At 41.1% G+C, this 27,177-nt stretch overlaps 1 protein-coding gene across 12 annotated transcripts in view; it reads left to right on the top strand.

The window, feature by feature from the left end:
- Positions 1-26,341, top strand: part of CCDC15 (coiled-coil domain containing 15) — a 79,785-nt gene extending 53,444 nt beyond the window's left edge. For all 12 annotated transcript variants that reach the window (XM_046014136.1, XM_046014132.1, XM_046014139.1 and 9 more), the window contains 3 exons: positions 23,162-23,338; positions 23,899-24,047; positions 25,445-26,341. In XM_046014136.1, the coding sequence (XP_045870092.1) occupies positions 23,162-23,338; positions 23,899-24,047; positions 25,445-25,566 (448 nt within the window). In that variant the 3' untranslated portion in view covers positions 25,567-26,341. The remainder of the gene's footprint in view (positions 1-23,161; positions 23,339-23,898; positions 24,048-25,444) is intronic.
- The last annotated feature ends 836 nt before the right edge of the window (positions 26,342-27,177 follow it).

Genomic DNA, 27,177 nt, shown 5'->3' with positions numbered 1-27,177 from the left:
AAATAGTTTATCAAATCTTCAAAAGGTTAAACAGTTTAACCTTAGGACTCAGGAATTTTACTGGATATATAGCCAGGAGAACTAAAAATACACATCCACCCAGAAACTTACACACATTTTCTTAGCAGCATTCTTCCTAATAGCCAGGAAGTGGAAGCATCCCAAGTATCTAAGAACTGATGAATAGATAAATCAAATATGGTATATCTATACAGTAGAATATTAGCAATAAAAAGGAATGAAACACTGATATGTACTACAACATGGATGGACTTTGAAAACGTTTTGCCTAGTGAAAGAAGTCACAAAAGCCACATGTTGTATGATCCCATTTATATGAAATGTCTAGAATAGGCAAATCATAGAGGCTCTACTGGGTCTGGGAAAGAGGGGATGGAGAGTGACTGTTAATGAATACAGAGTTTCTTTTGAGTTACAAGATTTCCTTTGGGAGTGATGAAGATGTTCTCAAATTATATTGTGGTGATGGTAAACTTTATGATATCCAAGTTATGTCTTAGGGTATTTAAAAAGTGAGTTGTCCATATATGTGTTGGTTTATGTCTAGTCTTTCTTCTGTTCCACTGATCTGTTTGTCTAAATACTAATACCATGCTGTTCTGGTTAGGATAATTTTATAATAATGCTTGAAATCTCCTAGTGTTAGCCTTCTAGTTTTTTTCCTCCAGACCTGTCTTGGCTGTTCTAGGTCCTTTGCATTTCCATGTAAATTTTAAAATAAATGTCAGTTCATACAAAAAGTCTTCTTGGATTAAAAAAAAAACGAGAGAGAGAGATGTATTTATTTATTTTAAAGCAAGAGTTATGGGGAGGACCAGAGAGTGAATCTCAAGCAGACTCCCCACTGAGCATGGAGCCTGACTTGGGGCTGGATCTCATGACCCTGAGATCAAGAGCTGAGCTGAAACCAAAGGTCAGATAGATGCTTTACTGACTGAGCCACCCAGTTACCCCAAGCCTTCTTGGATTATGATTGGGATTGTGTTGAATCTAAAGATAATATGGGGAGAACTGGGAAGAAAGAGTTAATGATAATTGTGTTTTCCAACCCATGAACAAGATACATTGCTCCATTTATAATTTTTCTTAATTACAGTTTTCAGTGTATAGGTCTTTCATGTCTTTTGTCATTTCTGTCTGTAAGCATTTCATAGTTTTGTTGCTAAGTAAATGGTATTTATTTTATTTCAGTTTCTAATTTTTTTTTCTTGTTGCTTATATAGAGAGAGGCATAATTGATTTTTGAGTGTGGATCTTGTACCCTTCAGCCTTATTAAGATCACTTGTATTAATTCATTGGATTTTTTTAACATGGTGATCATGTCATCTTCAAAGACAGTTGTACTTCTTCTTTAAATCAGGATGGGTTTTATCTCTTTCTTGCATTATTATACTGGCTGGAACCTTCAGTACAATGTTGAATACAAGTGTTCAGAGTGGACAGTCCTGGATCTTAGGAAAGCATTTAATGATTCATCATTAAGTATGATGTTAGCTGTAGTATTTTCATGGATACCATCTATCAGACTGAGAAAGTTCTTTTCTCCTCCTGGTTTGTTGAGAATTTTTATCAGGAATGGATGTTAGATTTTGTCAAAAAATTGTTTTTACTAGTGAAATGATCGTATGTTTCTTCTTTAGTTTGTTGATATGGGAATAACATTGATTGATATTTGAATGTTAAACCAACCCTGGTTCCTGGGGTACACCCCACTTGGTAATAATGGATAATTCTTTTAGTGGATTTACATAAAGTTTTGTTTAGAATTTACACCTACATTCTAAAAGATATTGGCTTGTACTTTCCTCGTAATATCTTTGATTTTGGTTTCACAGGCTGATAAAATGTGTTGGGAAGTATTCTCTCTAGTTTTTTGAGGAAGAGTTTATATAGAATTGGTATTAACTTCTATCTTAAATGTTCAGTTGGATTTGCCAGTGAATCCATCTGGTTTTAGACATTTCATTATGGAAAGGTTTTTAACAACATTTTTAATGTTGATAATAGATATAGCGCTATTTAAGTTATCTATTTTTTCTTGTGTAAGCTTTAGTAGTTTGTGTCTTTTAATGAATTTGTCATTTCATCTAAGTTGTCAAATATTTTGGCAAGGCATTGTTCTTAGTATTCTTCTATTATTCATTATCTGTAGGATCTGTAGTGATGTTTCCCCTCTTATTTTTTATCTTAATAATTTGTATCTTCAGGGTACTTGGGCTCAGTCAGTTGAACATCCAACTCTTCATTTCCTCTCCAGGTCATGATTTTGGGGTCATGAAGTGGAGCCCCATGCTGGGCTCTGTGCTGGGTGTGGAGCTTGCTTGTGATCCTCTCTCTTTCCCTCCCCCACTCCAGCCCTCCCAGTGGAGTGTACATGCACTCTCTCTCTTTCTCTCTCTCTCTCTCAAAAAAAAAAAAAAAAAGTGTCTACTTTGTGTGTGGGGGTGATCCAGGTATGCTTAAGATGTTTCGATTTTATTGCACTTCTCCAATACCTAGCTTTTTCTTTCCTTTCCCTCCGTCCCTCCCTTCCTTCCTTCCTTCCTTCCTCCCTTCCTCTTTCTTTCTTCTTTCTTTCCCTTCCTTCCTTCCTTCTTAGTTTTCTGTACCTAGTTCGTTGATTTCTGCTTCAATCTTTATTTTCTTCTGCTTACTTTAGGCTCATTTTCCTCTCTCTCTCTCTCTCTCTCTCTCTTAGTTGGTTACTGTAGAAGAATAGGTCATTGGTTTGATGGCTTTCTTTTTCATATAGATATTAGTACTGTAAATTTATTACTCTAGTAGCACCTAATGAATCATTTCCATTCAGTTCAAAATACCTGCTAATGTTTCCTTTGTTTCTTCTTTGATCATGGGATATTTAGAAGTGTGTTATTTAATTTCCAAATATTTGGTGGTTTTCAGAGTATCTTTCTGTTACTGATTTCTAATTTAATTTTATCGTGGTAGAGAATAGTATGCTATGAATGTCTTAAATCCTTTTAAGAATTTATTGTTACTTGTTTTATGGCTTATCTTGGTAAATTTTTCAAGTTCAATAACCTCACAATGGAAGAATATGTTTTCTGTTGTTTTATAAATGTGTATTCTGCTATTCCATAAATGCTGTGGAGTGTCCTACAAATGTCCATTAGGTCGGGTTGGGTGAGGATATCAGTCAGATGTATATCCTTGCCACTTTTATGCCTACTTATTCTATCAATAATTGAGACAGGGCTATTGAAATCTCTGTAACTGTGGATTTGTCATATCTCCTTATAGTTCCATCAGTCTTTGCTTCATGTATTTTGAAGTTCTTTTATTAGATGTATACATGTCTGGAGTTATTATGTCTCTTTAATTAATTGACTCCTTAATTTTGAAATGATCTTTATCCCTGAGGATTTTATTTTCCCTGAAATCTACATTGTCTGATATTAATATAGTCACTGAGTCTTCTTTTAATTAGCATGGTGTACTTTTTCCATCCTCTTATTTTTAACTTACTTTGTTTCTTTATATTTAAAGTGCATTTCTTGCCAGCAGCATATAATTGAGTCTTGACTTTTGTCAGATCTGACAATTTCTGCCTTTTAATTCGGGTGTTTTAGACCATTTACCTTTAATGTAATTATTGATAGGGTTTGATGTCAGTATATCATATTGCTTTTTGTTCTCTATTTGTGCCATTTGGTTTTTGTTCCCCTTTTTTTCTTTTTCTGCCATCTTTTGAATTACTTTTATATTTTTATAATTCCATTTGATCTCCTTTGTGAGCATGTTAGCTGTAGCTTTTTTCTGTTATATTATTGGTTGTTCTAGGGTTTATAGTATACATCTCCAGCTTTTCCACAGTCTACCTTCAAAGGACAGTGTACTGCTTTCCATATAGTATAAAAATCATAGTGTAAGAATCTTGCAATAGTATACTTCCATTTATCTTATCCCAACCTTTATACTATTGTCATGCATTTTTTATGTATGAAATACATTATTATTTTTTGCTAAAAGTCTATTATTATTTAAAGAGACTTAAACAGTAAGAATAGTCATATATATAACCTCAAGTATTATTTTGCAACCATTAACATTTCTTGTAGTTGTTGGTTTATGAGGATGAATTCTTACAGCTTTTGTATGTCTAAAATCAACTTTATTTCATTTTCCCATTCTTCTATTTATTTATTTATGAACTTTTTAAGTGTACAGATTAGTACACTTATCTTATAAGTGTTAATAAATATGTGTTCTTTTCATGAATCAAATATCCAGAACTTTTTCATCTTGCAAATATGAAACTCCGTACCTGTTAAACAACCACTCTCCTTTACCCTATAGTCTTTGGTAATGACCGTTCTATTTCCCTTTCTATGAATTTGACTACTTTAGATCCCTTATATTAGTGTAATCATATGATATTTGTCTTGCTGTGACTAGTTTATTTGACTTAGCATAATGTTCGTAAGGTTCATCCATATTATAACATGTTACCATATTTCTGTCCTTTTTAAGGCTAAAAATGTTAATCTTCCATTGTATATACATACCACATTTTATTTATCCATTTATCTGTAGATTTGGGTTCCTTCCATCTCTTGGCTATTCTGAATTAATGCTGCAGTGAATATGGGTGTGCAAATATTTCTTTAAGACCTTGCTTTCAGTTCTTTAGATAATATACCCAGAAGTGGGATTCCTAGATCATATGGTAGTTCTATTTTTAATTTTTTGAGGAACCTCCATACTGTTTCCCGTAGCAGTTGTGCCCTTTTACAAACCCACCAACAGTGCACAAGGGTTCTAATTTCTCACATCCTAGACAACACTTCTTTTGTTTTTTTGGGTGAGAGGTGATATTTCATTGAGGTTTTAGTTTGCGTTTTCCTAATTGTTACTGATGTTGGTCATCTTTTTTTTTTTTTTTTTTTTAAGATCCAGTGGTGCTCGATCCCAGGACCCTGGGATCATGACCTGAGCCGAAGGCAGAGACTTTAACTCACTAAGCCACCCAGGCGCCCCATGTTTGTTTGGTTTTTTTTGTTTTGTTTTGTTTTGTTTTGAAGTAGGCTCCACTAGCTGTGGAGCCCAGTGTGGGGCTTGAACTCACAACTCTGAGATATAGACCTGAGCTGAAATCAAAAGTTGGACATTTAACCAACTGAACCACCCAGGTACCCCAGGCATCTTTTTTTTTTTTTTAAGATTTATTTATTTACTAGACAAAAAGAAAATAAGCGGGGGAGGGGCAGAGGAAGGGAGAGAGGGGAAGCAGACTCCCTGCTGAGCAGGCAGCCTGATGTAGGTCTTGATCTCAGGACCCCTGAAATCATGACCAGAGCCAAAACCAGGAGTTAGAAGCTTAATAAACTGAGGCACCCAGGTACCCGGCCCTCCTCCCCCGAGCATCTCATATGCCTGATGGCATTTATAGATCATTTTGGAGAAATGTCTGTTCAATACCTTTGCCCATTTTTAATTGGATTGTTTGATCCTTTTTGGATTATTTTTTTCCTGTGATTTATTTGAAATAATTTCTATTGTTATGCTTTTAGATTTGGTTCTTTTAACAGCTAATTTGCTGGTAATCCCATCCAGTGTATTTTTTAAAATTATTTTTATAGAGCAGTTTTAGATTCATAGCAAAATTGAGAGGAGAACGTACATTAATTTCTCATATACTCCCTGTCCCCCAATAATCAGAGCCACTTAATTTACCAACATACCCCACCAGTGTGGTGCATTTGTGACAAATGATGAACCTACATTGACACATCTTTATCACCTAACGTCCACAGTTTACATTAGGGTCTCTCTTGGTCTTGTATATTTATGGGTTTGGGCCAATGTGTAATGACATATATTTATCTTTATAACACTGTACAGAGTTGTTTTACTGCTGTAAAAGTCCTGTGTGCTCTGCCCATTCATCCCTCTAACCACACCCTCCCCCCCACTAACTTCTGGCAACCATTGATCTTTTCACTGTCTCCATCATTTTTTTTTTTTTTTTTTTCTCATTTTATTTATTTTTTCAGCGTAACAGTATTCATTCTCACTGTCTCCATCATTTAGCTGTTTTCAGAATGCCATTTACAGGTTTCCCCCACTGTCCAAAAGCAGTGCATGCCTGTGACACTTTCCATAAACTGAAATGGTGTAAAGCTATGAAGCAATTACTGTTAATTGATATAGAAAAATTTTTGAGTGTTCCCAGACCCAAAAAATCATCTCTCCTATACTTTTCTGACACCCTAGAAGACATCTTGCTATGAAATGAAGCACAGATCTAACCATTCAAAGCTATGCTGGCTTGATGCTGAGATCCCTGAGTGTAGTTCCCAGGGAAGGAGCTTGGTGGTGCCACTCATGCCTTCTCCCTAATGGCTCATGCTAAACAAATGCTGGACGCTGTTTTCACTTTTTTCATAGAAGCAAAGTGGTATAATGCAAACTTCTGAAAAGCTGAGGAATCTGTAGTTGGAATTATGTAGTATGTAGCCTTTTCAGACTGGCGTCTTTCAATGAGTAATATGCATTTAAGTTCCTCTGTGCCTTTTCATGACTTGATAGCTGATTTCTCTTTAGCAGTGAACAATATTCCATTGTCTGGATGGATCACAGTTTATTTATCCATTCATCTACTGAAGGACATCATGGTTTCTTCCAGGATTTGGCAGTTATGAATAAAGCTGCTAGAAACACCCCTGTGCAGGCTTTGTTTGGATATGTGTTTTGAAGTCCTTTGGGTAAATACCAAGTAGCAGGACTGCTGGATAATATGGTAAGGGTACATTTAGTAAATGGGCTGTACAATTTTGCATTCCTGCTAGCAGTGAATGAAAGTTCTTGTTGCCCTACATCCTTGTCAGCATTTGGTATTGTCAGTGTTGCAGATTTTGGCCATCCTAATAGCTGTGCAGTGGTATCTCATTGTTTTGTTTTGCATTTTCTTTTTTTTTTTTTTAAGATTTTATTTATTTATTTGACAGACAGAGATCACAAGTAGAGAGGCAGGCAGAGAGAGAGGGGGAAGCAGGCTCCCTGCTGAGCAGAGAGCCCGATGCGGGGCTCCATCCCAGGACCCTGGGATCATGACCTGAGCTGAAGGCAGAGGCTTTAACCCACTGAGCCACTCAGGCGCCCCTGTTTTGCATTTTCTTGATGATATGATGTGGGCCATTTTTTCATTTTCTTGGTTGCCATCTGTACAGTTGATCCTTGAATAACATGGGGGTTAGCGATATAATTTGCATATAACTTTTGACTCCCCCCAAATTTAACTACAAATAGCCTACTGTTGACTGGAAGTCTTACCGATGACATAAATAGTTGATTAGCACATATTTTGAATGTTATATATATTACATACTGTATTCTTATAATAAAGTAAGCTAGAGGAAAAATATTATTAAGGAAATCACAAGGAAGAGAAAATATATTTACAGTACTGTAGTGTATTTATCGGAAAAAACCCATGTATAAGTGGACCTGTTCAGACCCATTTGTTCAAGGGTTGACTGTATATATGTATGTACAGTATACGTGTATGGAGAGAAAGAGAGAAAGCAAGTGTGACGAAATGAGAACAGCTGGTGAATCTAGGTGAATAATATGCATGTTCATTGTATTATTCTTTCGACTTTTCTATAGGTTTGAAGTTTTCCAGAGTAAAAAATCAGGGGAGAAAGTAGAGGATTAAAGACCCTCACAGTCAGCTTTAGCATGAGATGGCTCTCCCTCACACTTGCCAGAGGAGGTCCCTAAAATCTAGCATTTTGTGAAGGAAGCAGCTGGATTACTCGGGACTGCTTCTCAAGCAGCTTCGCAGTGTGGCTGGATTGAGCTGGCTAATTGTAGGATGTCAGGCCACAAAGTGTGGATAGATTCCTCGGTCTGATACTGAGAAAAAAAAATAGGTCCTAAATCTTAGATAGCCCTGATAGATAGCCTCTGTGAATATGAGTAGTGGTCAGACCCAGAGGGGTGAACCAGGGCTAAGAAAGCTGGACAGTTGGAAAACCAGGAGCACTGTGACAAGGAGGGTCTTCTCTGACTTGCTTTCTATCGAGATAAGTGGGTACAGAAGAAAGCACCAGGCTCAGAGGTGCTGACGCCCGTTGCAGTGGGAGCAGCCAGCACTCAGGCCCGAGCTGAAGTAGGCGAGTGCCCGACATTGTCAGCATCTGAGTGATCTGCAGAGGGTTTTCTCTGGTCTCCTGTGTAGGTCAAAGGCATTGACCTCACACCCAGAAGGCCTGGGTTAAGTCCTGATCCTGCCACTTGCAAGCTGTGAGGCTGATTCCTATTATTCTTGTTCACACAAAAAACATTGACTTCCGTTCCCTTCCCTTCCCTGCCTTATTGATGGGCTGCAAAAACTGAAAACAAACCATGGAAGGGCCTTTTTAACTCCTAAAGGCCATGATACCTGTTACTATTACTTTCTAGGCATGAAGCAGTTCATTTTGCAGTCTTCCCCCCTTTTTAGGTCCAACTCAACTAGATGTTGTTTCAGGCCTTGAGTATATTTCCATTATGAAGTTGTAGGACTAAAGCTCTTTGATCCTCTGAGGAAGCAGGATTGAGATACTTTGAGATGCTTTTTCTCCTGAACAGAGTGGCAGAAGATGATACCCTTTGAATCTCCCTTTCCCCAGGGAAATAGATCCCCATAGGCCAGTGGTGACTCACCCACACTGGTCACAGTGTCCGCGTCCTAGCTGAGCAGATACTGGCAGCTGCCAGAGTGCTGCAAGGGAAGGGAAGCGGGACCTCCACTCAGTCCAGGAGGTCCACCTTGGCATCTCAGGGGCAGTAGAGGAGAACTGACAGAATGGAAAGGGGGTCATGCCTTTGATTGGTCTTCAGGAGGAGAGGATTGAGTTAATGGGAATGTGCCACAAGAGTTTACCGCAGTGCAAGGAGAGTTTTTAGGAGAACCTGCCAAGCTGCAGTGGTTGCACGGAGCTCCCCTGTACTAGAATTATTCTAACACACCTCCCTCACCCCTCCTGGAAGAGGTTTTGGAGAAGATGCACCAGTGACCGGAGGGTTGGATCAGATGATATGCTAGGGCTCTTCCGACCTTAACAGTGTGAGCCACTTTTATCTAGCAATGAATTTGAATTAACCTATCGTCTGCTTCCTAGCCCTGTGACCTCAGACATGTTTATCAGCTTTCTGAGCCTTAGTTTCCTCAGCTGTAAAATGAGATTATTAATACCTCCCCAGTGTCTCTCACAACGCTGTTTTAAGTATCAACAGAAATTAGAAATGATGGGTGCCTCGGTGGCTCAGTTGTTTAAGCATCTGATTCTTGATTTCAGTTCAGGTCATGATCTCAGGGTCGTGAGATCTAGCCCCGCATTGGGCTCCATGCTCAGTGGGGAGTCTGCTTGGGAGTCTCTATCTCCATCTCCCACTGCCCTCCCCACTGCTCGTGAGCTCTCCCCCTCTCTCACTAAAATAAATAAGTAAATCTTAAAAATAAATCTTAAAAAAAAAAAAAAAGGAAGGAAGGAGAAATGATTCTTGGTGAAATCATAAATGTCCTCACCTCATTCTCAGTACTCTGCCACAGTTCCAGGGTGACCAAGTGAGTCCCTGGACTGGCTGTCCCATAGTTCAGAACAAGGATCACATGTGCTCAAGGGGTCAGCACTAAATCAGATTACACTAGCCATCCTCCATCCGTGGTTACCACTTTGGCCCTTTTTTCCTTCCCTATCCCCATATCTTTGTTCTTTTCGTCTTTCTTTCCCTCCTATTCACTCCACTAGCACATTCTGATAGGTTGCTACATCCCAGACGCCTGCTGGGCCAGAGGGAGTATGTACATTACTGCCAGTCCTGCGAGTGTGTCTCACCTGGTGCAGGGAGAACACAGAGAAGGGATGCGGTGGGCAGTGCTCTAAGGGAGGTTTGTGCGGTGGGCTCACAGGGTGGCAGTCCTTTGGCAGGACAAGGCTGGAGGAGGGGAGGCTAGACTGGGTAAGTGTTCACCAGGAAGAAGACATTTGGGCCTGTCTTTGAAGAACAGGTGATGATTTTCCAAGTAGAAAAGGCTAGGGGAAGGCATGGACTGAGAGCACGTGGCTGTAAGTTGAGCCCTGTGGGCTTTGCTTCTCTGCCCCCATCCTTAACCAGCTCCTCTCCTCTGGGTGGCTCCCACGTGCAGCTGCTTTCTAAGCAAAAAGATTTGAAGGCTACAGACAGTTTTGGAAAATACTGCTACTTGCTCTTTGGGGGCTGTGAAATATTACTAGGAAGTGAAGGCAGTAATTCTCCACCCTGGCTGTGTACCAGCATCTCTTGTGGTTTGTTTGGTTTTGTTTAATTCAAGTTTCCTGGCCTCACCTTCCATGTATTCTGATTTAGTAAGTCTGGAGCAGGACCACGGAAATTGATAAGATCTGTTTTTACAAATTTGGAAGTAGAAATATTGTCACATTATCTTTGTTTTTCCAGTTCCTCACTAAAGACTACACATGTTTTATTGCAGGAAGCTCAGCATCATCTAGTAAATATTCTCACCTAGCTTCAGTTTTCTAAGAAGCCTAAAGGCTTAGAAGTTCTTATAGCCTTTTTTTTTTTTTTTTTTTTTTTTTTCAGATTTTATTTATTTATTTGACAGAGACCACAAGTAGGCAGAGAGAGAGAGAGAGAGAGGGAAGCAGGCTCCCTGCCAAGCAAAGAGCGCAATGCAGGACTTGATCCCAGGACCCTGAGATCATGACCTGAGCCAAAGGCAGCAGCTTAACCCACTGAGCCACCCAGGTGCCCCTAGAAGTTCTAAAAAGTGAAGGAATTGCTATGAGTGGGATTAGCCCAGCCTTTTTTCCCAGAGGAAAGAGAATGGGTAATGAGCAGTCCACTACTTATCTTCCCAGCTTCCCTGGGCCTCAATTTCCTCATCTGTGAAATGAGAATTAAAATAATAGCTACCTCATAAAATAGTGGTGAGGACTAAAAGAGCACAGAGAACGTAAGAGCACACAGCAAGGGCTCAGTAAATGCTAACAGTCATTATAGGGACAGCAAGGCCTGCCTAGTGGTTAGCCACGTGCGTTCTAGAGCTGGGCTGCTTGCCACACAGCCTGGCAGCTACTCTCCCTGTAACCTCCGTGGCTCGGTTTCCTTCTCTGTACAATAGGGTTGATTGTGACTCCCTCACAGAACTGTTATGAAATGTTACTAAATGAATGAATAAGTGCGAGACACCAAGATCATTGGTGGGCAAATAACATCAGAGAAATATTAGCAGTTATCATTACTTCTGCTGTGATCTCCAATTGCCTTATGGTATTACTGTTGGATGCTGGTCCTACCCTGTCATCAGCTGGTGCTTACCAGCTGCTCCTAGTGACTTTTCAGGACCAGCTGTGGCCCTTTGAGAAGGGACCATCACCTCCTCCTTTGCTAACTGTAGCCATGGGTACCCTGACTTGGTCTCCCGATATAGCAGTTCACCTACGGCCAAGATACCAGCTGGCCCTCCAGTGCTGAGTCAGACCCATTTCTCGCTCCTCCAGCCAGTGCAGTGGAGCCAAAATCTCCATTTTCCTACCGTCTAACCCATAGAGATCCATCTAGGGTCCACAGCTTTTCTGTGACCGTCTTGGAACCTAAAGGTTCTGAGCACCTCCCTGTCCCCAGTCTTTTAAAGGAAATTGCTAGCGTAAGCCCTGGGGTCCCCACATTTCCTTTGTTCAGTAGGCTGCCTGCCCTCCGTGGTGCCAAGTGACTGATCCTCATTAGGGCTCTTCTCCAAGAGATTACCAGGTGCTAACATGTACTCTTCTGGTGGAACCATTGCTGGGGATTTTAAGACACTTCTTTGCCTCAGAGAAGAAGGCGAAACCCACACATCCATTGGAATCCATATTATATGTTATTTTTTTTAAACCCATGCATGATTCTGATATTCGGCCAAGGTAGAGAATCACTGAAATAAAGAAGACTGAGATATTATGGTTATTAAGACTCACCTGTACAAGTTGGGAGGCTGTGAGCTGACTCTGATTCCCCAGAGTGCAATAGACTTGCCCAAGCGGTGGGCTTATCATACAGATTCTCAAGTCTCGCTGATTCAGTAGGTCTGGGAGTGGAGGAGTGGGGAGGAATCCCAATGAGATGCCAGGGGAAGGGACCCATGGGGAGGGCTTGGACAAAGTGGGTGGAAGGCTGCCCATGTGGTCGGCGTAAGCAGGGAGTTGTGCGAGGCGGGGGGGTAGCTGAGGTAATAGTTGTCATCATAAGGTGGAAACATAGTGCGGCTCTCAAAATGAAATCTCAAGTGTCCTGTCAAATAATACATTCCCTGCGAGACTCTCAGGGCATGTTTTCAGATGGGAGAAAATGTACATCCAAAATAGGAATCCCAATATCAGAACTCTCCGTGGGAGGGAGGTGAACCCCCTAGGAATTCAGGCCAGGGAGACAGCTGCTACCAGTGGTCAACAGGGAAAGCCTGGGGCTCTGATCACCTCGTAGCTCTTTTCTGTCACTGGACTGCCCTCCACCCATGGCTGTCTCAGACAGATGACCACATGAGCACAGGGAAAAATGTCCTCCCTATCAGGAAAGCATTCTCACATGCTTCTGCCACCACTGGTTTCATTTCCCAGATGTCCAGGGATGTCAGGCCGAGCAAACCTGAATGAGGTCAGTGGGAGCTCTCTCTGGAATTTTCGAGAAGTTGTATAAGACAAATGCCTGACACACCTTGAGTTCTTTTTGTGAAATCTTTAGCTCTGATAGTTCACATCACATTTGCCCCCCTGGCTCACTGAACATGGTTTTGTTTTTCTAGTAGTGCTCATTGTGAGAGGAAAGAATATTTCCATCTGGTCCCAGAAGAGTCAGCAAGGAAAACCTGTGCAGCCAGGAAGCAGTTAATTGTGGATTCAAACCAGGTCAAATGCTACCACCTCCAGAGCCCACACCTTGGGAGTCGCTTCCACTTCTCTGTGTCCTGGCAGTGACCCTAATGTGTCTCCCGACCCGCAAAGAACTCAGTTAGTGATATTGAACTCAAGTCATGGGACAAGAGCCTCTAGGGTATCACCATTTGTAGTACCAGTCAGAAGGCTACCAAAAGAAGTCCTTTGCTCGCGTGGTCATGCTTTCAAACCTCTGACCACTCCCCAACCTTCCTTGGCCTCCTATTGGGCTAATATTTGAGAGCTGAAACAGTAGCCTCCCTGAAGCAGTGGTGGGCAGTTACTGGAAAGTCATGTGATTGTCTGAGTTGAACCAATTTGTCGAAGACCATTTTCCTTTTCACTCATCACCTTCCCCATATCCCACGAGAGACAGTCCCCAGAGCACAATAATCCTTTCCTGAGATAGATTGTAGAGGCATCGAAGAAAAGGAACAAAAGTGAGGCTAATTTTGACTTTTCTGGGACCAAAGAAAAGAAAAACAGGCAGGCAGGTCAGGTCCAGCTCTGGAGGCCAGGGTGAGCCGAGGATTGCTGTGCCAGGGGTCTGCTCCAGTCACCAGGGGATTTGCAGAACAATGCAGGCAGAGGAAGGGGGGGGAAAGGGAACAGAGTCTTGGCCCTGGCTGCAGTGACCAAAGCCTAGTCCAGGATCTGAAGCCTGGACCACCTCCCCCGCTCCCCCTACCCCTCTCCCCACCCTTTCTCCTCCTTTCTTCCTCCTCTTCCTCCCTTCTTCCTCACTCCTTCTTTCTTCTTCTTCTTTTTAACTGCAAACTCCATACCACTCCTCCCCTTCTTCCTCTTTCTTCTTCCTCCCTCCTTCTTCTTTCATCTTCTTCTTCTTTTTAACTGCAAACTCCATACCACTCCTCCCCAACTAAATTATTAAGGAATTAAGTTTCAGGGATTTCTTACAGACCCAGTAATGGTTCACACTCATCAGGGCTCTGTGAAGCCCCTCAGATTGTAGGCTGATGTTGGTATGCATCAGCATTTTTTTCCTGGGACAAGATCCTTGGTTCTCCTCTGATTCTCAAAGGCATCCGCCATTCAAAGCTATGCACCTCTACGAGGAGTGTCTGTCTCCCCCCTTCCTGTCCCCACCAGGCAGAGCTTCTGTCCTTAATGTCAGTGTTGGTCAGTCAGATTTCAGTGTGCAGTAGAATTAGCTGGGCATCCTGTTGAGATACAGATTCTGATTCAGTAGGTCTACATTTCTTTTCTTTTTCTTTTTTTTTTTTTAAGATTTTATTTATTTGACAGAGAGAGAGAGAGAACACAAGTAGGTAGAGCAGCAGGTAGAGAGAGAGAGGGGGGGAAGCAGGCTCCCTGCTGAGCAGAGAACCTGATGCAGGGCTCGATGTGGGGCTCGATCCCAGGACCCTGAGATCATGACCTGAGCCGAAGGCAGAGGCTTAATCCACTGAGCCATCCAGGCACCCCAAGAGTCTGCATTTCTAACAAACTCAAGGTGATAGGCTGCCGTTCTCTCAAGGGGCCAAGCTTGATGGCAAGCTGTGATTTTCTCACGCCAAGCCTGGATCTCGATCACAGTCTCTTAAGTGATCTCTGGACCCCTCTTCCTATGGCCACTGGGGTGATCTCAGTTGCAATTCTAATCTTGTTCTTCCCCTCCTTCCCTTCCTGTGGCTCCTCTCCCCAGCCTCTATGGTCAATAAAGTCATCTCAGAATCCATAAACAAAACCTTTACATGATTTGTCTTATCCTGTCTTTTCCCCCAGTGTGCCTTTTGGTCCATGAGTAGTTAATTCCATTCATGCTGGATTACATGAGAGCCAAGGATTGAGAGGCCGGGGGGAGGGTGTGAGTCAGACTAGTGTCTGAATCCTGTGCCTGCCACTTCCTACTTTGTGACCTCTGAAGTCTAGTTTTTTCATATGCAGAATGGGAATAAAAATACCTACCTCATGGAGTTAACCATGAGAAGCAAATGACATACTCTATGTAAAGCATTTCGCACAGTGCCCACATAGTCACTCCTCAATAAGCCGTAGCTATTGTGACTTAATCATAATATGCTCTAGAGTTTCCATTTGTCACCCGATTCCCTGATTGGCTTGTTCTCCTAGTTCCCCTTCTCTGCTTCATCACATGTCTCCCCCTCCTCAAGTCCTTCCTGACTCCCTCACCCCTCGAGCCCATGCAGGCTTTCACCTCAGTTGTAGCACCGTGGGTGATTTCTTTGTCTACTCTTCCTGCAGCAATGCCCAACACGGTTGGGCACATATCAATAACTGTCACTAGAAAACTTATAGGAAACTGAGTTGTGTTCTTATTTCTTTTTGTTGTATAGTATTATACATACCTGTACTACCTACTTCTTAGCTACAGTGAATATATATGTATTATATAATTGGAGAGATTTGTTTGGTTATTTTTTCCTCCAACTAATGTAATCCTCAGTTATATCTATTACTTCTGCCCTGACAAATTGCAGATCTCAAAGGAGTATGGATTAACATGAGCATTACCTTTTATTGAAATCAGTTCACTCAACAAATATTTATGGGTATTTTCCATGTACCAAGCACAATGAATGACCATAGTGAGGATTATCACATTTGCCCGGCAACAGCGCAGTGTATAGCTTTCTTTATGGCGGCATTGGCTCTGAGCTTCTGCCACCCAGGAGAGGACAAGGTCTATGCTGAGGTCTCCATCAGTAAGCCCCATTGTGTGCCCTCAGGGAGCCCATAAATACTAGGAATATTCTGTAGACGGAGGCAAGGATCCCTTGGAGCTATTTCTCAACTCCAAAGTGATTTGGACAGCATATTCTACTTCTCCGAAAAATCAGTCCTTCTGAGTATTTGTACTCCTATCCGAGCCTCAATTCCCTAATAATAAAGGCCCCCCACCCAAGCAGTCTCTACAGCTTACAAAGATCCTTCATGTACATTAATGAGAAGGATCTTTGTCACAACCCTGAGAGGCAGACCTGAATCCAGATCTGCTGACTATAGGTCAAGCAATTCTTTCTGTTGCGATTGAATCTTGCGTCTCTGAGCCAGGAAATGATGAAGTAGGGTGGCAAAACCACCGGGCTGCTACTTGCTTTCAATTCATTTCCTGAAATGGGGGAGGGGACCAGTGAGGGAGACAGCTGTGGAGGGAGGGTGGCCCTTCCACATCAGCAGGAGAGGACACTTGAACGTAGAAGATGAACTTTAGTCTGATTCCTGGCCATTCTCCTTGTCTCTGAACTCACAGACTGCAGTGGACCTCACAGAACTTCCTGGTCTGCTGGAAAAGGAAATGGCCTCAAGCATATGGGCCTAAGGCAGGGAGGCAACCAACAGGCATCCCTCTCGGAAGACAAGTGAGCTGAAGCAGGAGCAGATTTTCCTGTTATATGTGACTCTCTGTGGCTGTGTCCCATCAGTTGTTCCTTTCAGCAAAGCTGAAGTTTAAATTAGGGGTCTTGTAGTTGATAGCAGCTTGATAATAACACCTGTGATTAGTGAGATTGCCAAGGGGAAGGTGACTCTCTGAAAGTCTGTATGTGGTCCAACTGCCCTCCCGCTGTGGAAGTGCCTTTCCCTTGCTGCTTTGGGATCTGGGATGATTTTTACTGAGGAAATCCAGGAGCTTCCATAGATGGGGAGATAGTCACTTCTATGTACTTTTCAGGGATTGGGGTTCATGAACTTTGAAGTCCAATTCCAACTGTGAAGCTGACTACCAGTGTTTGGGCTTGTGCCTGGACCCGAGGCTCTCTGCTGATAGCTGTGAATGATGATGGGTCAGATGATTTCAGCTTTGAATGCACGTTTGAATCCACCTGGGGAGCGTTCTAAACTACACCTAAGCAGGGACCCCACCCTCAGATCCTTATTCAATGGTCTGGGTGAGGCGGAGGATTGATAACTTTTTACAGGGTCCCCCAGGTGGTCAGTTGTATAGTAAAGGTGAACAAATGGGATGGGTTAATCTCTGAGCTTTCCTGAAGATCTGGGGGGAGAACTCAGGTGTCCATCTTGTCCACAGTCCACAATGCACCATGTGGCCATTCTAAGAAGGCCTTTAAACTCAAGGTCTTGAAATCCAGAGCAGAAAGCACTAAACAGAGGCCACTGGCCAAGTCCATTATTTTAAAGTGGCAGGCTCTGTGGGGAGCAGTGTGTTCCAGGCACATAATAAGGTAGAGCAAGCAGGTGTCCAGGCATTTGGCTCCCAAGCCTGTGGCCCTGTCTTAATGCCACACAGTTCTGAAGGAAGCCCAGGGAATTACTGGAGAGCAAAAGCACAGTTTTGCCCAGTTCCCCCTCCAACTCTGAAGGAAGCCAGGAAAATTACTGGGGGCGCAAAATAACTCTTTTGCCCGGTTTCCTTGTAAGCCTTTCACCTAATGGTGTTTTGGAGTTTGGTGAATATTTACTCTTTCCTTCTGCACTCAGTAACTTCATGTCCAAGCTCCAGAGAAGTGGATTATTCTTATCCACAGATGAAGAAACTACAGGTGGAAAGATTGAGACTTTCCCTGGTCACACAGCACGATAATAACAGAAGCTGTGTAATGGAAACAGAAGTCTTTGTTTTCCTGGAGGAAAATCCCTTCCTCTCCACCTTGACTTAGCTATTTGGAAGCAGCAGGTCTCGGCTGTAGGGAGCTCTGTCAAGAACAGAGGTGTCCTGCCCTGGAAGAGGAGAGAGTGCATTCTAGGCAACGCTTCTCTAGCGGGGCAGGTGTGCTTTTGGTGCGTCAGTGTCTCTCCCATGTTTACCAAGCCCTTTCGCAGCCTGTCCGCTGCTTTTCCCTGCCCTTCTGTTCAGGATGAGCTGTCTAGGCTGTCCCGAGCCACATCATTCCATCTGAAAAGGCAAAATGGCAGGAAGGCTCCCACCACAGGATGGAGGAGGTGATGAGAAGGAAACGTGTAGGCTTTCCCGTGGTCCTGGAGGTCAGCAGAATAGCTGCAGAGGTGCTCCAGCAGGAAACCATAGCATGTGGGAGTGGAAAATCCTGCTGGCTCCAGCAACATGTCGCATGTCACTGCACATCATGTTTATGGCAGTTTACAAAGAGTGAAAAGACTTTTTATGCAAATCTACTATGTCAATGTAGATTTCTTTTAGCTTTGCTCAGTGGAGAATCATTTCTGAAGCTCTGCTGTTGTTTCGCCCCCTCCCCTTGCCACTCAGCTCAAAATTGATTAGCAGCCACAGAAAATGTGCCTCCGGAAACCGCGTCCCAGAGACGCGTGTCAGGCAAAGAATTTGTCCAGCCTGGCAAAACGTCTTTGTGTGGCTTTGCTTTGAAGATTCCAGCTGATGCTTCCCTTTGCGGAAATGATAAACTCTCCACCTATGGAAGGTTATTGGTTTGGGCTGATGAAAAATCTGATAGACCAAGAATAGCATCTGTAGACCCCATGACTGGAATAGCCAAGACAGTGAAGCACACTGCTCTGATCTGGCTTTACCTGACCTGTCATGCCAGGTGTGGCACCCAGCCTCTAAGGTAACCCCTAACAATCGGCATCTCTTGGTATCCACACCTTTGTATTGTGCCCACACACAATGAGAGGGCTGATCCATGTGACCAATAGGATATTGCAGACTGATGGTGTGTGGCTTCCCAGGTGAGATTATTAACAAAAATTGCAGCTTCCATCTTGGGCCCTTGAATTGCTCACTCTGGGAAGCCAGACACTCTGCTGTGAGGAGATCAAGCAACACTGTGGAGATCATGTCAGGAGGAACCAACTTCCAGCATGCATTAGCTAGGCACATGAATGCGCCTTGTCCGGAAACCTCTGAAGTTAAGCCTTCAGATGATTCTTGCTCCTCAGCATTTGAGTCTCAGCTGAGGCTTTGGACATCATACAACAGAGATAAACTGTCTCCACTTTGACTTGTGTGCATTCCTGACCCACAAAAATACTGGGATAAGTCTTTATTACTGTTTTCTGCCATTAAGTTGTAGGAGTGATTTGTAATGCAATAGATGACTGGGGAGTATGTATAGACTGGGTCATAGAAGTATAGGATCATGGTGGGTAGAATATAAAGTTGGATCAGACAGAATTTATTGGTATGGGCCCACTCAGCAGTGACTCCAGATTCAGTGTTTGAGATGGGGAGGGGTTAGAAGTTGGTTGACTAAACCATGGTCCCAAGGGTCACCTATACAAAATGAAGTTAAATGCCAGAACTACTTTGTTGTAGGTGGTATGTTGTAGAGAAAGGTATCCAAAAACTTAGGGATACTGGTATGTTAGAGTGGACTTACCATGTAAGACCTGTTCACCAACTCTGGAAGGGTCAAGAGGGCACACCTTTCATCACCACTGTGAGAAATTCAACATCCTTGAAGAGTTTTGGGGTCACTCTTTTCTGTAGGAACTGAAACCACTAAATGGGGATCCCTGATGTAGTAGGGATAGTGGGATTCCAGAGTCGCAGGACGAGAGGGGTGTGGTTACCATAATTGGACAATTGAGCCAAAGCAATAATCACAGTTGTCTGACTCAGAACTGTGGCATCTGGCTAGTAGATCATGGTCCCTTTGGGGAAGACTGAGAGAAAGATTAGCAATATAAAATTTTGGCAGTATAGCAAGGTCCTTCCTCAGAGGGACAGGGATTCCACTTCATCCAAGAGGTTCTTGGTCTGTAAATTGGCTCAAGTCTGGGAATTGATTGAAGGGCCATTATGACTCTGTTTTGTGATCTAAGATATATTACTGTTCACTCAACCTAAACTCTTATGCTTATCCAGAGGTGAGAGTTCATGTTGATCCATGGGCTGTGGTGTGGTTTGGCTGGATGGTCAGAGACTTGACCATTATTGGGAAGTTGGTGACAAGGAAGTCTGGGGAAGAGGTAGATGTACAGACTTCTCTAGGCAAAAGATATGAAGATATTTGTCTTCCGTATTAATACTCACTAGAGGGTAACCTCACCATTCAGCCAGTGAGTCAATAATTCACTCACTCACTCATCCCGAAGGAATGATCCCATAAACATATGACCTTTGAACAACGTGGGAGTTAGGGGCAGTAATATTCCACACTGTTGAAATCCACCTGTAACTTTTGACTCTCCCCAAACTTAACTACTTATAGCCTGTTGTTGACTAGAAGCCTTCACAATAACATAAACAGTTGATAAACACATGTTTTACATGGTATATGTATTATATGCTATATTCTTACAATAAAATAAGCTAAAAAAATGTTATTAAGGAAATCATAAACAAAAAATACATTTACAGTACTGTATTATAAAAAAAAAATCCACATGTAAGTGGATCCATGCAGCTCAAGTTCATGTTGTTCAAGACCAACTCTATATATTCTTTGCTGAGATGTCTGTTCAGGTCTTTGGCTCATTTAAAAATCAGGTTTGTTTTCTTATTGTTGAGTTATGAGTTCTTTGTATATTTGGTCAGTAGTCTTCTATGAGATATCTTTTGCAAATATTTTCTACCAGTCTATGGCTTGTCTTCTCACAGTGCCTTTTGCAGAGCAAAAGTTTCTGATTTTATGGAGTCTAGCTTATCAATTGTTTCTTTTATGGATCATGCCTTTGGTATGTATCTAAAATGTCATCACCATACCCAAGATCATGTCGATTTTCACCTAAATTATCTTCTAGGAGTTTTTTAGTTTTGCATTTTATAGTTAATTCTGTGACCCTTTTTGAGTTAATTTTGTGAGGAGTGTAAGGTCTTTGTCTAGATTCATTTTTTGTACTTGGATATTCAGTTGTTCCTGTACCATTTGTCGAAGAGACTGTCTTCATGCCATTGCATTGCCTTTGCTTCTTTGTCAAAGATCAGTGACTCTATTAAGATGGGTCTATTTCTGGGCTTTCTGTTCCATACTATTCTATGTATGTATTCTTTGTAATAAGCCTTAAAGTTGAGTAGTATGTATCTTCTAACTTTGTTTTTTTCCCCTCAGTATTATCTTAGCTATTCTGGGAATTTTGCCTCACCATAAAAACTTTAGAATCACTTTGTCCCTGTCTATAAAATAACTTATTGGGATTTGGGGTGGGGGGAGATTGCATTGAATCTATAGATCAGATTGGGAAGAACATAGACTGTCATGTCATCTGGAAACAAACACAGCTTTATTTTCCTTCCCAATTTGTTTATCTTTTATTTCCTTTTCTTGTCTTATTGCATTGGCTAAGACTGTCAGTATCATGTTGAAAAGAAGTGGTGAGGAGAAAATCTTGCATTATTCCTGATCCTAGTGGGCAAGTGTCTAGTTTCTCGCCTGGGAGTATGATGTTAGTTGTAGGTTTTTTGTAGATACCCTTTATCAAGTTTAGAAAGTTCCTTTTATTTCTAGTTTACCAAGAGTATCATAAATGGTGCTGGATTTTTTCAGCTGCTTTTTCTATGTATATTTATAGGGTATGTGATTTTTCTTATTTCTCCTGTTGATGTGATAGATTACATTGATTTTTTTTTTTTTCCATGTTGAATTAGCCTTGCATTCCTGGGATAAACCCCACTTGGTCTTGGCATATAATTCTTTTTCTACATTGTTGATTTTGATGTGCTAACATTTTTGAGGATTTCTTTCTCTGTGCTCATGAGAAATATTGGTCTCTAGTTTGTTTATTTATTTATTTTTCAGTTATTTTGAGAGAGAGACCGAGAGAATACAAGCAGGAAGAGGGCAGAGAGAAAGGGACAAGCAGACTCCCTGCCAAGCTGGGAACCCAATGCGGGGCTTGATCCCAGGACTCTGAGATCATGACCTGAGCCAAAGGCGGATGCTTAACTGACTGAACCTCCCAGGACCCTCTAATTTTCTTTCCCTATAATATCTTTGTCTGGTTTTGGTATTAGGGTAGTGCTGGCCTCATAGAATGAGCTAAGAAATACTCTTTCTGTTTCTGTCCTCTGAAGGAAGATTGTAGAGAATTAGTATAATTTCTTCCATGATTATTTGTTGAACCTGTGTGGGCCTGGTGCTTTCTGTTTTGAAAGGTTATTAGTTAGTGATTTCATTAAATATAGGCTTGTTCTCCAGTGTGTTTTTCATTTCAGCAATTGTAGTTTTCATCTTGAGACATTTGATTTGTCTTTTTTATATCTTAACTTTGTGAACATATAAAATGCAGGCATAACTATTCTAATGTTTTCCTGTGCTAATTCTAATAACTCAGTTCTAGGTTGGTTTTGATTGGTTTTTCTGTTCATTATGAGTAAGTTTTCCTGCTTCTTTGCATCCTTGGTAGTCTTTCATTAGATGTCAAACATTGTGAATTTTACCTTGTTGGTTGCTAGGTATCTTTGTATTCTTATAAATTTTTCTCAGCTTTTGGGGTACAGTTAAATTACTTTGGGGATTTGCTTTAATAATTTATGACCTTGTGTCTAGAACAGTGCTCAGTTTAGGACTAACCATCATTTTCCACTGTGGAGGTAAGATCATTCTGAAAACTCTGCCCAATGCCCTGTGTGTTAACAAGTTTTTCAAGTTTGATTGGTGGGAACAGGCACTATTCCCAGCTCTGTATGAGCCTAGTCACTGTTCCTTGTTACCCATTTTGATGATTCTGTTCCTAGCCTCAGGTTATTTCTTCAAATAGGTACAGAGTACTCTGGTGTGTATCAGAGGGATACACAGTAGATCTCCGAGTTTTCACTCTTGAACAGCTCTCCACTCTCTGGTATTCCCTGTTATGAACTCCAGTTGCCTTTGGTCGCTGGACCTTCAGCTCCATCTTCTTGACTCAGGGAGTCTACCAGGCTCTACCTCAGTACTCCTACCTCATGCTGCTGCCTGGAAACTTACAAGGCAGTAGGTTTCGGCATTTAATAGGGCTCAGTTCATTTGTTTACTGTCTGTCAAGAATCACTGCCTCTCATCGCCTTATGTTTAGAGTCATAAAACCCATTGTTTTTGTATTTTGTCTGGTTGGTTGGTTGGTTGGTTGATTTATCTATTTATTTGGTTGTCTAAGGTAAGAAATCTTTTGTACTTGGATTCTTACAGCGAAACCTTTTTATACGTAAGCAGTGGTCATTGTTATTTGAGAGGCTATATATTTACATGAGCTGTAGAATAACCTTCAGTCAGCCCGCAGGAATTTTTGAGGCCACCCTAGGGTGCTAAACTGATTTCCTGACTCTCTTGTTTGTGGGAATTCCTTGAATTATTTGGGTCTAGAAGCTAATTTAAATAATGATTTTATGAAATTCCTAACCGTGTTATGATTTTATTCTCAGAATTAAAAAAAAGAAAGAGCAGCAACGTTATGCCGAAGAGCAGAGGATACTAAGAATGAACTTTCACGAAGAGCTGTGTTCAGGGGAGAAGATGAGTGACATATTAGCCCAGCTGAAACTTGAGGAACTAAAAGGAGTCAGAGAAAAACAACAACAGAGAGAAAAGGAATCCCAAAGGTATTTTGAAAAGTTCTGCATAAAGTCCTGGCTCTAGAGGAATAGCACTGTATTTTCCCCAGTGCTGTTTCCCAGTACAAAGAGGAAGAGTTGAGACACAGAGATATGAACTAGTTTTTTTTTGTTTTTTTATTTTAATTTTATTTTTTTTATAAACCTATAATGTATTTTTATCCCCAGGGGTACAGGTCTATGAATCGCCAGGTTTACACACTTCACAGCACTCACAATAGCACATACCCTCCCCAATGTCCATAACCCCACCACCCTCTCCCTAACCCCCTCCCCCCAGCAACCCTCTGTTTTGTGAGATTAAGAGTCATTTATGGTTTGTCTCCCTCCCGAGCCCATCTTGTTTCATTTATTCTTTTCCTACCCCCCCAACCCCCCCATGTTGCATCTCCACTTCCTCATATCAGGGAGATCATATGATAGTTGTCTTTCTCCGATTGACTTATTTGTGAACTAGTTTTAATGGTTAAAGCTGGTCGTCAGGTAAGGACTCATGCTCATTCTCTTCCTAGTGGTCCACTTTGCCTGACCGTACTGTATCTTTATAGATATATAGAAGCTCTTCGAGCCCAGATCCAGGAGAAAATGCGGCTGTATAATATTACTCTACCGCCACTGTGCTGCTGTGGTCCTGATTTTTGGGATGCTCATCCTGATACCTGCGCCAACAATTGTATTTTCTATAAAAACCATAGAGGTAAGCTTCTTAAAGGAATGGTTGCGGCCTGGTGGCAATTAAAAAACAAACAAACAAGAAATGTAGTGATCATAGTAAGTTAGCATTTATTGAAATTGATATCAGAGACTGTTATACTGCCTTTACAAAACAACTCTGGGACAATAAAAATAATTATAGTGAGTTATAATCCTTTTGAGATCGGCTATCTTCTTGTCTCCATTAGTGCTGGGAAAATATTTCTACTCCACTGTAGGGAGACTAGCTTCCTGATTCTCCTATAAATGAAGAAATTAGGGCTGATGTTTTATGGCCATCTGTCCAGTTGCATTCCCTGTTATTCAAATATTTTAATGTTACTTAACATAGATTTATTACCATCTCTATCCACATTAGACTGCCCAGTTCTGCCAGGTGACACAGAGGAAAATGAGGACCAGTATAAACACTATCTTCAGGAATTGCAGCTAGAGAAAACAGTCCTTCTTATTGTCACTGATGTTTCTGTTTCCTGGCCATCCTTAAACATACTGATGTACACAGTGTAGAGATTATGTAGGCTTCATGCACACACCAAAATACCGCCACTATTTGTATTCCTACTTCCCCATCCGTGTGATATGAGTTTCTCATCAATTCTGTAAGTTAAATTTTAAAAACACAAATCTTATCATGCCATTCCTCTATTCTAAAACCTTGAGGGTTCAACATTACAGTACAAAATGCATGCCATATTTGACATATTTTCTCTCTGGCCCCAGGCGACACTCCAGCCTTATCAAACTTGCTGTTTCCAGTACATGTCACCTTTTTTATGCCTTTTGCTCCACATATTTTGTGCCTAGAAGACCTCCTTTCCTTTACTCTTATTAATCATTCAAGACCATCTTACATGTTAGTACTTCTGGAAACCTTTTCCATCTTTTCCTAGGTGTTTATTCATTCATTCTGCACTTCATTCGGTGATAATATTTTACATATACCTCTGATTTGAAAGTGTTAGCACTGCAATTGAATTTTTTTTTTAAGATTTTATTTTTTTGACAGAGATCACAAGTAGACAGAGAGGCAGGCAGAGAGAGAGAGGGAAGCAGGTTCGCTGCTGAGCAGAGAGCCTGATGCGGGACTCGATCCCAGGACCCTGAGATCATGACCTGAGCCGAAGGCAGCAGCTTAACCCACTGAGCCACCCAGGCGCCCGCAATTTAATTATTTTTGTATCCATTCTCGTCATTATCTTTTCTGTCCTCACAGAGTGCTTGACATGTACTAAGTTCTCAGTAAGTGTTTATTCAATGCATAGAAAAAGTTAATATCTATGAGACTTGTAGAGAAGCAGTAGTAACGGGAAGGAGGTTGGCAGAGTGAGTAGTTTAGAATCTGACTTCATTCCTCACTGTGCAAACCTTTATTTGCAGCGTATACCCGGGCACTACATTCGGTCATCAATTCCTGCGATATCCCTGAGGGGACCTCAACTGTTCGAGTCGCCATGCATAATTTGGCTTCTGCACACAGACGGACTTTGAAAAATCTGTAATGAGAATCTGAATCCAGTTGTTAGTATTTCAATCTTCACTTAAAGTCAACCCTGAGAGATTATTTAAGAAAAGCTGTTAAAATGTATAAGATCTGTAGTCTGGAAAGAAGGACTGTCTCAACGTGACAACCATCTCTATAATTAGATCATAAACATTGTTTCAGCCTCTGCGTGGGACTGAAATGAAAGTCGACCTCCAAACTGGTGTTTTTGCTGTGAACTGTATAGAGTCTATTATTTTAAAAATGATCACTCAGACCAGTAAGGTTTTTTTTTTTTTTTTTTTACTTAGCTCTGCTCTGATCAGAAGAGATCATGAGAAATCTTTGAGATTATCTCATTTATTGTCTTTCTTAAAGTGTATCTTTGAATCTTGACAAGGTTGAAAATGTCTAGATAAAGCTGAAAAGAAGATGATGAAATGAGTTTCTAAGTATCAGTGGCTATCTGTATTGCCGATAGCGGTACTAGTTGTGTATAACAATTAGAGGTGAGAAGAATCTGAATTTGATGCATTTTTTTTTTCTCAAGATTTTTCTCTCCTGGTTTTTTAACTTATTACCTCTTTCCCATTCAGTGACATTGGACTTAGGACTTTTTAATTTTATAATTTTGTATTACAAAAATAAGGTGAATAAACCCTCTGTCTTTTGAGCATCTTGTAGGTGAGATCATTGTGAGTGACTTTTCAAAAAGTAAACCTGAAGTCAAAGTGAGTAATCAAGTCCTGCCTTATTTATCCCTGTCTTTTAAGAATCTGGTGAATGGCATAGCTACAAACAGATGAAATAAAAATTTCTGTAGTTAGTATGAGTGTGTTATTTCTTCACAGTATTTCCTGACACAAAATAGGAAAAGTTTAGTATTGAATTAAAGATACTATGAATTTCTTTTTCTTACTTTTCTCTAATGGAGCAGTGGTGGAGAAGCACTTAGGTTACATCTCAAAAAAACTCCTACTAAAACATCTAGCCAGGTCATCGAAAATTAGAGCCAAAAATTACCTGTATGACAAGATTGACAGGTTAGTTACCCAGATTAATAATCTAGTTCAGTCAAAAGCTTTAAGTAATTATATCCACCATTCAGCCTTTAGGAGTTGTATTTTTTTAACAGTTTTATTGAGATATAATTTATATACCATATGATTAACCCATTTGAAATGTACAGTTTAGTGGGTTTTAGTCTATTCTAGGATTGTGCAACTATCACCACTGTCAAACTTTAGAATAGTTTTGTCATTCTAAGGAGATGCCCCCATAATCCAGCAATTCCACTTTTGGGTATGTATCTAAAATAATTGGAAGCAGGATCTCGAGTAGATATTTGTATACCATGTTCATGGCAACATTATTCACAATAGCCGAGAAGTGGAAGCAACCCAGTGTCTGTCAACAGATGAATGTGTAAACAAAGCGTGGTATGTATATAAATGTACAGTGGAATATTATTCAGCCTTAAAAAGGAAAGAAATACTATCACATGCTAAAGTATGGATGAGCGCTAAGATCACTATGCTGCGTGAAGTCAAGTCACAAAAAGACAAATACAGTATGATGCCACTTACATGAGAACCTAGAGTAGTCAAATTCACAGACACAGAAAGTAGAA

The sequence above is a fragment of the Meles meles genome, chromosome 8, assembly GCF_922984935.1.
Source record: "Meles meles chromosome 8, mMelMel3.1 paternal haplotype, whole genome shotgun sequence".
NCBI classification, from domain to species: domain Eukaryota; kingdom Metazoa; phylum Chordata; class Mammalia; order Carnivora; family Mustelidae; genus Meles; species Meles meles.
This window is presented reverse-complemented; position numbering and strand designations above follow the sequence as displayed.